At 42.3% G+C, this 13,540-nt stretch overlaps 1 protein-coding gene across 3 annotated transcripts in view; it reads right to left on the reverse strand.

Annotated features, from left to right (window-relative positions):
• Positions 1-1,009: 1,009 nt before the first annotated feature.
• The window catches only part of gatad2b (GATA zinc finger domain containing 2B), a 58,437-nt gene continuing 45,906 nt past the window's right edge, over positions 1,010-13,540 (reverse strand). For 2 of the 3 annotated variants that reach the window (XM_058618676.1, XM_058618677.1), the window contains exons 6-11: positions 13,279-13,449; positions 12,341-12,710; positions 12,042-12,244; positions 11,250-11,360; positions 10,580-10,820; positions 1,010-9,032 (exon numbers count right to left, since the gene is read on the reverse strand). In XM_058618676.1, coding sequence (XP_058474659.1) covers positions 8,896-9,032; positions 10,580-10,820; positions 11,250-11,360; positions 12,042-12,244; positions 12,341-12,710; positions 13,279-13,449 — 1,233 coding nt within the window. In that variant the 3' untranslated portion in view covers positions 1,010-8,895. The remainder of the gene's footprint in view (positions 9,033-10,579; positions 10,821-11,249; positions 11,361-12,041; positions 12,245-12,340; positions 12,711-13,278; positions 13,450-13,540) is intronic. The other variant, XM_058618678.1, reaches the window with a different exon arrangement.

Raw genomic sequence — 13,540 nt, forward strand, 5'->3', positions numbered from 1 at the left:
TAACACCCCGGAAGACGTAAGTATATAAAAGCTGTTGTTTGTTTTCAGTGCAGTTTTGACAAAAAGTAGTTTTGCATTTTCAGAAAACTGAAAGCCACACTACATGGAAATGCGTTAAATCAAGTCTCCTGACGACTCTTTTATACTGGGACACATGAGTGACAGGTTTGCACAGGTGGAACATGAGTGACACTAATTCATAATCAGGATGTTGTATTTTTGAGAGTTTCTAGGTGATTCAAGTTGTATTTAGAGATTTGAAGCATTGATTTAGTGGAATTGTGTGTATAATTGTGGCTATAAAATTGGGGGAAACTGTAGTATTAAAGCTGTGTGATTGAGATGTTCTTCTAACTGAGCTGCACAGGTGCAACATGAGTGACACTAATGAGTCACCACGACATGTGTGTGTGTGTGTGTGTGTGTGTGTTCACCTTTTGTGTAAAAATGTGCAGAAAAAAAGAATTTTTTCCAGCAAACAGAAAATAATCGTCACAATATTTTCTCACATTGTGGTTGTATATGAGATACAAATGATCTTTGTTGTAACTTACTAACTAATGAAACATTAGTCTGAGATATCTTCAGAACATATTTGTCATTTTATCTTGCTCTGAGACCAAAAATAGAAGTTTGTGTGTCTTTCTCCCCCCACACGCCAAAGCCCATAGAGAAAATCAGTGATTTCACATCATGGCACAGATAGAGTTGTTACTTCACTTCTGCCTCATTCACTAAGTCCAGAAAATGTTATTTTGTGACTTAAGTTTTTGAAATTGTTAGTTTAGATTTATCTTAGGGCTAAAAACTAACCAAGCAAGGCACAAGTAGAACAGCAGCTCCTGTGACCTCACAAGCTAAAAACACACATTTTCTCTATGGGGTTTGGTGTGGATTACAAACTTCAGTTTCCCACTCAAAAACCCTGCCCCAGTATTCCTGCCTCCTAAAACCCCTGAAGTTTACCTTTAGTGGTCCTATTTATGACAAAAGGTGAATGAAGGCACACTTGGAAGCAAATGTTTCAACCTTTATTAAACATAGCTTGCAAGAGATAAATATTACAAAGTTATTTCCTCCAAAATTAGCTTATTTTTTCAATCAATGCATAATTGTCAATCAACTGGCAGTATTCAAACAGCATTATTTTCTTTTACCTTTTTTTTTTTGAAGACCGTTAAATATCAAGTATGTGCAAAAGGTCAGGATTGATGTGAGCAAAAAACAAACAAACAGAAGAAAATAAAAAGGACTTCACTTCATACTGTGGTCGATTTCATGTTCTGTTTCTGCGTCACAGATGTTTTTATTCAAACACTGTCATCATCATTCGGTAAAAAAACAAAACGCTCTGACAGGTAAAATCCAAAGTGATTTTTTTTTTTTTTTTTTGCAATTCAATGTTTCCCTGCATTAGCGTCAACAACAATAACTAATAGAAATAGAAAGCCGAAACAGCAGAGGAGCATACATGTGTCGGCGTGTGTTCGGCAGGAGAAAGTGATCACTGATTCAAGGTTTCAGTCCAGACACGGCTGGAAAATGAAGCTTCAGACAAACAGTGGATTCTTCTTCTTCTTCTGAACGAGAACCACGTTTACTGTAAATCATGAGTAAATAACTGACCCCGGGTCGTTGAAAAACTGAGTCTGCTCCTCCCAGCTTCTGATTTCCAGTCATTTCATCACAGCGCTGGAATTAAACGAAACTTTTTCTCCTCTGAGCAGAAACGCAGTTTTACAGCCGACACAGTTTGACCTGAGCAAGGGTGCTTCTAGAGATTTTCAGGGCCAAGGGCAGAAGGGACCAGGGGAGCCCCCGTAAAAACTACATGTTAAAATGTGATGTAATTCCCTGGAAAGTTAAACTTTTCTCAACTTCCACCGCACAAACTCACAATTACAGTTGGGCAACGCTCAATGCCGCTCCATTCAAAGTGAATGGAACACATTTCAGGCGACGCCTCCGCTGCGATTCAGTTTTAGCCACTGGAGGGCGACTCTAGTCGTTGCAAAAAACTAACTTTGTACAAACGGAAGTCTACGGAAAAAGTGAGTTAATGGTCTAAATCCCTTCAGGTTTCAACGTTTTGTAGACCATGACCGTTGAGTGGACACCAGCTGGTCCAACAGGTGCCTGTTTTTTTTTAAGAATTTTGTGGTTGCGAAAAATCAATAAAATATCCTTTTACGACTTAAAAATGGGATTTGTAATCGGAAACCTAATTTCTTATTTTTGGAAAGTCAACTTCCATAGGTCGGGTCGACAGAACGGTCACTTCACAGGCAACAAAGAAAAGGAACGGGAAAACACGCAAGTACCGAGTACGACAGCTGAATTGGCAGGTTACACTGTATCACGACGGTATGATGTCACACTATTCACGTAGCTGATGCAGCTATCACCGTCTGACGTCAGATCAGGGTTTAAGACCCTCGTATACTTGACCCAATTGTGTCATCAACGCACAAAGCAACCCTAACCCCAAACATGCGCAAACTGAACTTTCGCCCGACTGATAGGTGGAGCATTAAGCCCCGCCCACCAAGCAGAAAAAAAAACATTAAGACAACAGAAGAAGTTGACTCCCCTGCCGACGGACCTTTCAGCTGTGACCCGCTCGAACCAGGCGTGTCCGATTATTCCGTTCTATTCCCTGTGTCCAGACTTGTACCGCCACCTGGTGGTGAAGTGGGATACTACAGGACCCTGACGCGCGAGTATACCAGGGTCAGTCGAGCTGTTCTGTACCATTTTAACTGTCCAGTTAAAGAATAAAAAGCCCTGAATTATGTGGACGTATAAGCAAGAAGAGGTCAGCACATGATTTACAGTAAAACACGGCAGAAACACCACGCTGGTTCTTTGAGTAGAAGCAAAACAGATGCAACAGTCTGACGTTGGAGCCAACTATTGTATCGGGAAGGTCCATTTAATTCAACACACACACACACAGTGAAGCATCAAAGCATCAAAGCAGGGGGAGGAAAAAAAAAAAGAGTCGCTTCAAGCTTCAAAGCTTCGAGAGGAAACATGAAATGTTTGAGACGTGTGAGTGTGACAGTCTGTCTGAAGCCATGAACACTTTCCTGCAAACTCCAACGAGGCCGAGACCAAAGCAAATGCATCCAGGGGAGAGAGAGAGGGACAGGGAGCGAGGGAGAGAGAGAGGGGGAGAGAGAGAGAGAGAGAGAGAGGGGGGAAAAAAGAATCCCAAACATTTTGCACATTAGTTACACAATAATACACAGTGATCACAAAACGAAATGACAAGCTTCACAATATTCATGGCTTTTTGTTTGCTTTTCTACACAATATACAACCATTTAATTTCTTTTTTTTTTCAGTACAAGGGAGGAAAAAAAAATGCTTATGTACAATAAGTCATTATTACTTCAAACCTAGCAAATATCGTGTCATTTATTTCATAGTCAATACATTTATTTTTTTTAACTGCAATAGAAAGAAAACAGAACTCATTAGAGACATCAGAGAAAAAAAAAAAAAAAAAAGGATGATTTTTTTTTTTTGGAAATCTAAAAATCTTTTGACGTTTGAAAAGAATCTGCAGTCCAAATACAAAGGTGTGAGGATGTTTCTGCAGAAGAGCGAGAGAGACCGGAGCTTCTTTTTATTACTATCGTTTCGTTTTTCCTTCAACTTCAGCGTGTCCGCAAACAGGAGACCAAAACATCCAAAAATTATAAATTTGATCCAGATGTCCAAAAAAATATATCTCTACATCCAATTTCAAGTGTTCCATCGAAGGGGAAAAACAAAAACTGATGATTTTCACTTAACACCTGTGAATATAACCTTAGGTAGTTTCAGAGTAGTGACCCATGTTTTATCATCAGACCACGATGACGTCGCGACAGTGAAGGGCAGGGCGACGTGAGGGGACCGGGACACAGAGGGGACGGTCCAACCAACCGAGAGACAGAGACCTCCATCAACAATCCAGGACAAACTATCAGACTGTGGCTGAAGACCAAGTTCATAACACACTGAGGTGTCAACGCAGTCTCAAATCTGTCCCACACTAGAAGACAATTGGACAGATTTTGGTCCCAATCTGGACATTCTGACAATGGTGGTTGCTTCTGATTTTAGGCTGATGTAAACAGAATATTTGGCCAAATTCATCTGTAGTGTGAGGGATTAAGAGACGCTCCTCTAGTGTGGGGGAGGCTTTAGACAATAACTTCTAAAAAAGGCTCCAACTTTCAAAACAACAAACACCGACAGTTCCGTGAGCCGTCTTGTTGAAATGACAGATTCCCACGCTCTTTGTGTTCACATGACGCAGCTGACAGTGATGTTCTTAGCTCTCGTTTAGCCGCAGTGGCAGATAATGACTGAGCAAATTGAGCAAAAAGAGCCTTTGTTAGCCATTTTAGCTGATTAGCTTCACCAATTAACAACAACTGACACAGACGATCACTGCTGCTGGAAGCTTCTACTGACAACACACTCAAGTCAAGCTGTAGTTTTAGCTCGACTATGCTTTTCATGTGAGCAAGAAGTGGCCCTTCCTACCATCCACAACTTAAACATATAACATTATTTAAGCTGACAGAGCATTAACCCATGTTTTTGTCACTGTCATACATACACACACACACAGAGCGCCGACTCTGGTCTGATGTGGATTATGGAAACTGAGCAGTAGTGTTGACGGATGACTACACTCTTTAACTTTCTAAATAATAATAATTATCTGCTGCGTACCACTTACACAAACCCTCTCCATCACAACGAAGGACAACCTGAACCTAAACTTTTCATCTTATGCCTTTAAACCAGGGGTCTCAAACTCAAATGACCAGGGCATCAAAATAACAATATTTATGTTGATATTTCCCACAAATTCAAAATAAAAGTGTTTCTTTTGATGTGGAATGATAAATAACACTAAAATGAGTCTAGTGATAAAATAAAAACATGATGATATTAAGTGTTGGGCCACAGGTTTGAAACCTCTGGCTTAAACCCTCACAACCACACGAACACACACTCTTCCATGTGAAGTGCTTTAGATTATTTTAAATGTTAGCTTAATCTGAGGAGGAGTGTTTTAAGTGTTGCCATAGCTTCTCTTGCTTTTAGCTTCATTTTTAAGTGTTTGTTTTGCCACGTTAGCTAACGTGGCTTTACTTAGCATAGCACTGCTATATTATGTTAAGCCACGTTAGCTATGTGGCTGTGCTTAGCATAGCATAGCTAACATGCTGCCTTTTATATTAGAAGAGCAGTTAGCAAGTGTTTAATGTTTACACTGGTGACCATTTTAGTTTACGTTAAGAGTTTCTTCTCAATACTGAGCTCAGTTCTAGTTGAAAGTCATTAGTTTGTCAGTTTAAGCCCAGTGCAGTTCAGTTCAGTTCAGTATGTTACACAATTATTTTTTTTCGATTGTCAAAAGTTGTGCAGGACACAAAACCAAAATAAATTGATAGTTGATGAGTTGACAGAATCGTCACAGAGATAAACACACAGTCGGATCAGGATTTACTGAACCGACGCAAAATGAACTGCACTGTTATCGAGCGCTTGGTGAGTCTGCATCGCCAGTGATGGACCCGTGCCGTGTTGTCTTGACATGGGCACCAGCCTGAGGACATCTCCTAATGTTTACCTACCTGTTTAACCTAATTTATTCTGTATTAGACACCGACAGTCTCTGAGAAACACTTGTCATTGTGCTCCTCTGTGGGTTAAAAGTATGACATAACAACAATAAAGATGTTTTTACAACTCTGAATTGTGCCACTAAGAATGACTGACAGGTGTATTTCTGTCTTCACTGCGTCTTTGCTCCCATAACAAGGAGACAAAAGGGAAAAGTTGCCTCTGAATGACACATTATGTTAACAACAGACTGAATAGTTCAGTGACAAAACAGGTACAAACACAGTCTTGATTTGACCTTTTGCATCAGTGTCATTATGTAACTGGATCACTTTGTAACATTTAAACTGCAGACGCCAAAAACAACTGGTAAGATTAAGTTCACGCTATGAGACGTTCAGAGTCGTAGCCTGACATGTGCCGACATGTGATTGGGATTCTGAGTCACTGTGATTTCACACTACATGACGGAGTGTGACGGGGTCACACAGGGGTCAAACTGGGTTAATTAAATGCCTGAGTTGCCAGCAGAGTTATTAGTTGCTGCAGATACAGATTGGGAAAATACTGAAGGTTAACAAAACTTAAAAAAGGACTTTTTCACTCCTCTCAAAAGAGGAAGTTAACAACAGATGCCATCTGTTGTCAGACAAAGGCAGCAAAACAGAGATATACATTATACAGCATGGGCCTCAAACTCAAAATGACCTGTTTAGTAGTTAGAAATTAAAATCCTATCCTGATAATCCACCATGATGTTGCAATTAAAAGTATTTAGTATGATATTGCACAACATTTTAAAGTAAAAGTGTAAATAACAAAACCAGACAGAAATAAAATAGAGTAGACATATTGTAATTAAAACACTTAGACAAGCTTAAAATAATGTGATAAATATAAGCTTATTCATTATTATTGTTATTATTTATAAAAATATTGTTTACTGTTGGTCACTTTGGGCCAGATTTAGAGTTTGAGACCCCTATCATACAGTGTATATAATGTTTTTACAGACACTTTTTAATCCCTGCCTGTTGCTGTCACACAAAAACTAACCAAAGAAGTGTTTAAATGTTTATAAAAATAAAACCGGCGGTGAGGAGTTTGCAGTATCTGTTGTAAACACTCATATCTCACACGTATGTAACTGTTAATAAAGTAAGGGACAGCGCAAATGTGTCCCGTGTGAGGCAAACATCACCTCCCGTGTGAGGCAAATATAATAAATGAGGATGAATTGTTTCAGCCATTTAAAAAACACACACACACACACACACACCTTGACGTCACGTCCCCTCACTGTGGTCGGTCATCGGTCAGCTGCCACTTCAGCCACTCCCACCTGTAACATTCTTTCCCTCTCCATTAAAAAAAAACAAAAAAATAAAATAATAATAATAATAATAATAATAATAATAATAATAATTAAAAAAAAAGGTTTTCCAATTGGAAATATGCAAAGTGCTCCTCTGGAGTCAGGGAACTTGTGTGCAAGAGTGTGCACACAATGATTGATCCATGTCTCTCCCATAAAAGATATAATCCACATCCCTTTTTTTCTGTTTTTTTTTTGTTTTGTTTTTTGTTTTTTTTTTTTAAATCTGAAGCTAGGTATCTATACATAATCCATACAGATTTTTTCAATAGGTTCTGTTTTTAGCTATGTTGATTATTATCGTCTCCAGGGGGCTAACACCTCTCAGGTACGCCGCCAATTTATTAGGAGACGCCGCAAAAAAAGAAAGAAAGGAAGTAAGAAAGGCAGAAAAGAAGGACACAAACTAAAAAAGAAAGAATGGGAAGAGGGAGGGGGGGTCAGGGGTCGGGGGAAATCTAAAAAAACCCAAATAGGAGAAGCAAAGGAATCCAGATTTGCAGGTTTCTACGTACAAAATCTGTGGCTTGGAGACACAGTGTATGTGTGTGCTTCCACCTTCAGATTAGAGTTTGTTTTGATTTCTCGAAGGTAGTGGGGAGGGGGGCGGGGCATGAAAGGGGGGGGTGGGGGTTAGAGGCAGGTAGCGAGGCAGGATGGATTTGGGGTGAGAGGGTGGATGGGGCAAATTGACTTGTTTCAGACATGGCGCCCTCGCGTGGGTGTCAACGACGTCCTCCTCGGCGCCCGTCAGCTCCCTCCTCACTGGAGTCTGTGTGGACCTGAGTGTCCACTGATGGCTGACGCTTCCGGGGTTAACACAGTTGCAGTAAAGTCCCGCGTGGTTCATCCACCTGCCGACTGTTTAACAGAGAGAGGCGAGGACGTCTCAAGCGGTCAAGCGGACAAACGGACGACGATGAGGAGGAGGAGGAGGAGGAGGAGGAGGAGGAATGGTGGGAGCAAAGGAAAGAAAAACGCGGATCACATAGGATTCTCTTTTGTACACGTGTGCACCTTCTGTCACTCGTCTTCCAGTTCATTAGAAGTGACGCTGCCCTGAAACTCCAGGTGGGACATTAGCTGCGTGTCAGTGTTAAAAAAACACAAAAACAAAAGAAAAACAGTGAGTGTACAGTAGGGGGCGCTCTGCTCTCACATTCTTCACTTCTAAAGGAAGCTCTTTTCAAGAGCATGCAGAACACTTTCTAACTTTTATTTTTTCTGGGTTTGTTCTTATCTGTATGACATAAAATCCACTTTTTTTCCTTTTTCTTCTTTTTTTTTTTTTAAACTTCAAGTTAGCGAGCTAAAGTTGTCGGAACTTAACGTTGCATAGCAACCAGAATGCAGTCTGTTGATCTTCTGTTACTAGCAAATTGTCACATCTAAGCTTAATAATTGAGAGGAGGAGGGGGGGCGGGGGGTAAAACGATGATTGGCCGTCGCTCCTGAGAGTAAAGGAGCGACGGCAGAGGAACATAAATGGACCAAATACTTACGAAATTTAAAAAAAAGCATAATGAGTAATAGTAACTGAAGCAGGTATAATAATAATAATAATAATAACAATAATAATAGTGCTACCAACAGCGATAATAATGGGAATTATAATTGTTAAACAACGTTGACGAAGAAGAGTTTTACTGTCGTAAGAACATTTGAGATGCACTGACAGTTTTAGTGTCTTTGTCCGACTGGTTGGGTTTTCATGGGTTGGTTTAAGGTAGGCACACGGACAGGCACTGCATGCGGTGGAGGGGGGGGGAGGGGGGAGGTGGTTGGTTGATTGGGGAGTGCTTCAGTATGGGAGGGGGGTAGAAGTGGGGCGGGATGGGCGTGACATCAGAGGGGCAGTAAACGGGGGAGGGCGGGGGACTGGTTGGGGCTCATTTCTGTCCAGTGATGGACTGCGATATGGATCGAGGTGGGATCATGTCCAACAGGTACTCTCTCTGTCGGTCTGCTAAGCTGCTGCTCTTGTGGGCTCCAACTGCCGCTGGGTTCAGATAAGCAATATTTAACCCTGCGGGGACAAGACACAGACACATGAAGAGGACACTGAGGACAAGCGTTTACTTCTGCTCCTGCACAGAGACACATGTCTTTATAGACGTCTGTACAGAGACACATGTCTTTATAGACGTCTGCACAGAGACACATGTCTTTATAGGAAACACACGTGTCCCAATTTTCATGCCAGATTCTAAATGACCACACACAAGTTCATTTTCACCACAACTGATTCCCAGAGTTAATAATTTTATTAATCCCCTTAGGGATTAGGGAAATTATTCCTCTGCATTTGACCCATCCTAGAATTAGGAGCAGTGGGCTGCCACACTGAGTGGCGCCCGGGGGTTGGGTACCTTGCTCAGGGGTACCCCAGCCCTTTTGGCCGGGTGGGGATTTGAACCAGCGACCCTCCAGTTAGAAGCCAAGTCCCCTTTCCACTTGGCCACGGGCTGCCTTAGGCTCTCAAATGCGATTAATTTAGAGGGAAAAATAACAATAAGAATAACTTATTTAGTTTCAATAAGGTCAGACACTACGGGCCCGTCCACAAGCAGACATTATTTCCCTTTCTTCCTCTGGCTCGGTTCATTCCCTCTGCCATTCACTTATTATATCTGTAATGTGTACCAGTGTCTTCTTCTCTGTTTTTCGGTGTAATGTTACAGTTCTGGCATATGCGTATACCACATATACTGCATATACTACAGCGTTTTTGAGTGGTTCCAGGACGGTTCCGTGTGGACAGAGATATTTCCTGAAGCTGTCTTTACGGGGAACTTAAAAAGAAAAAGATTGTTTACGCCTCCGTGCCGTTTCCGTCTGGACGTGGCCTAAAAAAGGCTCTTTCACAATAAAATTAGTGAGTACACTCACAACTCAGCCTGGACCACAATGGTTAACCGACTGTCCAACATTAGAGACACTATGTTAGCGTATACATTCAGGTATGATACAGGTACAGTAGTTTCAGACTGAGCAGTGTTTCCAAAACGTTCTGTAAGAGTACCCACTTTTTAACATAAAATCATGATTTTACAGTCATATCTGTATCACCTAATATCTAGGGATGGGCATTCTATGCAGAAACACTATTGAAAGTTGAAACATTAGTAAAGTTAGTTCCTGAGGCTTCACCTCCTATAACATCGTCTCAAAAGATTCATTCCTAGTTTTTACTACAATTGTGTGTTTTCTCCATAGACCATACATTCGGTAGATACCTCATAATCACAAGTATATACTCTGAGATCCGCCTCGTCTTATGTCTTGCGGAAATTAAAAGGAAATTTCCTTTTACATCATCATGACCCATTCCTACTAATATCATTTTTAGTTGGTAAACAAATATTTTCCAATAGACACTTTGTAAATGAACTAAAACTAAGTTTTTCACGTGCTATTTAAAACATTTACACAAAAAACTTGACTAAAAACTTGTGAGGAAACCCATGTGTGGGTCCAGTCCCAGTGTTTGGTGATCGCTGCACTGACACTAATGAGTCTAATAAAGACAGAAACACCACACACACACACACAGCGCGAGCGTGCAGTCCGTACCTGGGATGTTGTAGATCTGGCGACGGCTGTCATGCTGCAGTCTGTTGCTGCTACTGCTGCTGCTGCCGCCTCCGCCGCTGCCACAGTACTTGGCATTAGTCATTCCCATGAGGCTGCTGGCCACCGACAGCTGCGAGGCCTGAGAGAAGTTTGACAGGACGCCCCGCGCTGAGTTGGACAGGCCCCGCTGGAGGGAAGCCTGGGGCTGAGGAGCCTGGTGGAAGGACAGAGATGCCCTGAACTTCACCGACATGAAGCACCAATGACACAATTATAAAAAGGTGAAGCCTTTGCATGTCAACACTGAAGCAGAGAAACATCACACATGTGCGAGGTGCATTCACAGGGAGTCACACAAAAGTTTCAGGGTGGACTTCAGGATGCTCTGAGGAATGTCCCGTTTGCATTTTAACAATCCCAGATGTGCACATGGACTAATTTACACATTTTAGAAATGCCACAGCATCACAGTATGGACGTGCATCTGTTGGGGGCAAAACTTATTGTTAAGACTCAAAAAAAATCGCCTGACAGCTCTTAATCCTGCTAATAAAACAATTCAATTCTCGTTACAAGCTCAATGTTTGTAAAAACAGTGAGAGCACAGAGTCATTATTGGTGACTAAAGTTGATCAAAAACTTATCCTGAGTGGGGGTTTTTTTTGTGTACCTGGCGGAGAGCATGATGTCGGATCATGGTGTCAGTCTTGGAGGCGTTGGGTCCGGTGGGGACTGAGCTGGTAGAGAGCGCCGCCTGCTGCTGCAGCCTCTGTTCAATCTCCTGAAAACAACACAAACACACACAGTGAGTGCTTTATTAATAATAGTAATGATAATAATCATCACATTCACATGCATACGTGTGCTCTCTGCGGTCATTAGTGGTTTAACACAATGTGTGTCTGTTGTTTTGCAGTGTGAAGCATTAAATCACACAATCATGAAGAGAAATCTCTCTCGACTCTTTGCTTTGGCTCCAAACAGTCGTGTTTCTCTGCTTTGCTTTAATTATTTTATGTTTAAAAACAAACAACTCGACATCAGCGGCTCTGAAAAACTTAACTTGCAGATCACAGTTTATGGAGACACACACACATGTGAGTAAACTATAAGTGATGTTTTGCATAATGATACATTAGAAACAAATTCCACTTGCCACAAGATAAAAACATGCTCTTTTTCATGGTGTTGTAACTTTCTTGCTGACCTGTTACACAGTTTAACTTGTTTTAAACACTATTAACTATTTGCTATGTACTATTTACACAGTATTATGCATTCTCCCCAAGACTGGACAATAAATAAAGAATATCTTTGTTTTTAAATCATTGTCTGCATTTTAGGGACAAAACATGTGTGTGTGACTTTTTGAATGTCCTGTTTCCTTACAGATGCATATTTCAGGTATCCAGAATCTTGTGATAAAGAACGCCGACATATATACAGAGAAAGAGCCGCTGACCTGTTCCTGCTGCAAAGCCTTCACAAAGGCGTTCTTCAGCCTGTTGGTGTGCTCTGCCTTCAGTGCCTTCTTCTGATTGGACGTCATGCACTGCTCGCAGAGGATGCGCCCGCTCTTCTCCTGCTTCCAGTGAGGAGTGAAGTCGGTTCTGCACTGGGCGCAGAAGAACGGCTCCATGCGGGGCAGCGAGCCTCTGAGTTTACCTGCGGAGGAGACTCAGCGTTAGCCAACAGCACCTGAGACAAAGTGTGGGTGTGTTTCTGCGTGTGTGTGTGTGTGTGTGTGTGAGAGCTGCTCACCCTGACTGTCGAGCACACTCTGAACCACCTCCTCCAGCCCCACCATGTAGATGAACTCGCTGTTGGCGGCAGAGGGCAGGAAGTGGAGGAGTGGGGCGGGGGGTTTGGGCGGAGGGATCTCCAACAGGGTTTTCTCCAGCTGCTTCCTGAGGGCCAGCTTGGCCGCTGCCTGGCTGCTGGCCTGGTCGGCCATGGAGCTCACGCCGCCGCTGGCCGACCCGGACAGGGTGGACGGGCTGACGGCGGAGGCTCCCCCCAGGCCGCCTGCCACCCCGCCGGCCCCCGCTGCTGCCGCCGCTTGCATGTGGGCCAGGTTCATGTACATGGCACTGGAGCCTGAGCGCTGGGAAGCTGCCACTTGCTGGCTGGCCTGCAGGGACACGCAAGATGTGTGAAATCGCATTATTAAAGTGATAAGTAAAGTGATTAAAAACATCTCACCCCACAGGAAACTGTTTTTTTTTTCTGTCAAATTTAATGATTTGAATGACTTTCAGGTGTTAGCTCGTTAATTAGCCATCAGTAGCAAACCTATCTTATTTATTTCACGACTGCCAAGTGTGGCTAACTCATCGCTGGTTGGAACCGTTCATTTTCCAAAAATCAAGGCCTTAAATTCAGTGAAAAGTGATGTAAATAGATGCAAATTCATTAGGGCTGAACAATTACTGGTTTATTAATTGATTACTAAATTAAACTTCAACGATTTTGATAATAGATTACTCGGTTTGAGCGTTTGCTAAAGAATTAAAACAAGTTTTCTGATTTCTCAGCTTCTTAAATAGGAATATTCCCTGGTTTCTTTGCTTCACATAACAGAACAGAAATCATTTAAACTAAATCATTTGGTTTGTGGACAAAACGGGGGTCACATCGAGGATATACTGCATTCAAAAATAAAAAAAAACAAAAACAAACAATCCAGGACGACTGAATACCTGCTGGTAGCTGACGGCATTGGCCAAGCTGCCGGAGCCGGAGCGGGACATGACAGGCTTGGAGGAGACCCTCTGACCCTGCAGCTGGGAGGGGTTCGGGGCGATCACTCGCTGGGACATTAACATCGGTGGCAGGTTGGCATTGGCCGCTGACCTGATGACCGTGTGACCCTGTGGACGGAGGCAAACAATGTCATGATTCTGAGGAAATCTCGTCTATGTTTCTCGTCCCCAAAGTACGAACTGAAGTGGGCAAGAAATC

The sequence above is a fragment of the Solea solea genome, chromosome 20, assembly GCF_958295425.1.
Source record: "Solea solea chromosome 20, fSolSol10.1, whole genome shotgun sequence".
Taxonomy (NCBI): domain Eukaryota; kingdom Metazoa; phylum Chordata; class Actinopteri; order Pleuronectiformes; family Soleidae; genus Solea; species Solea solea.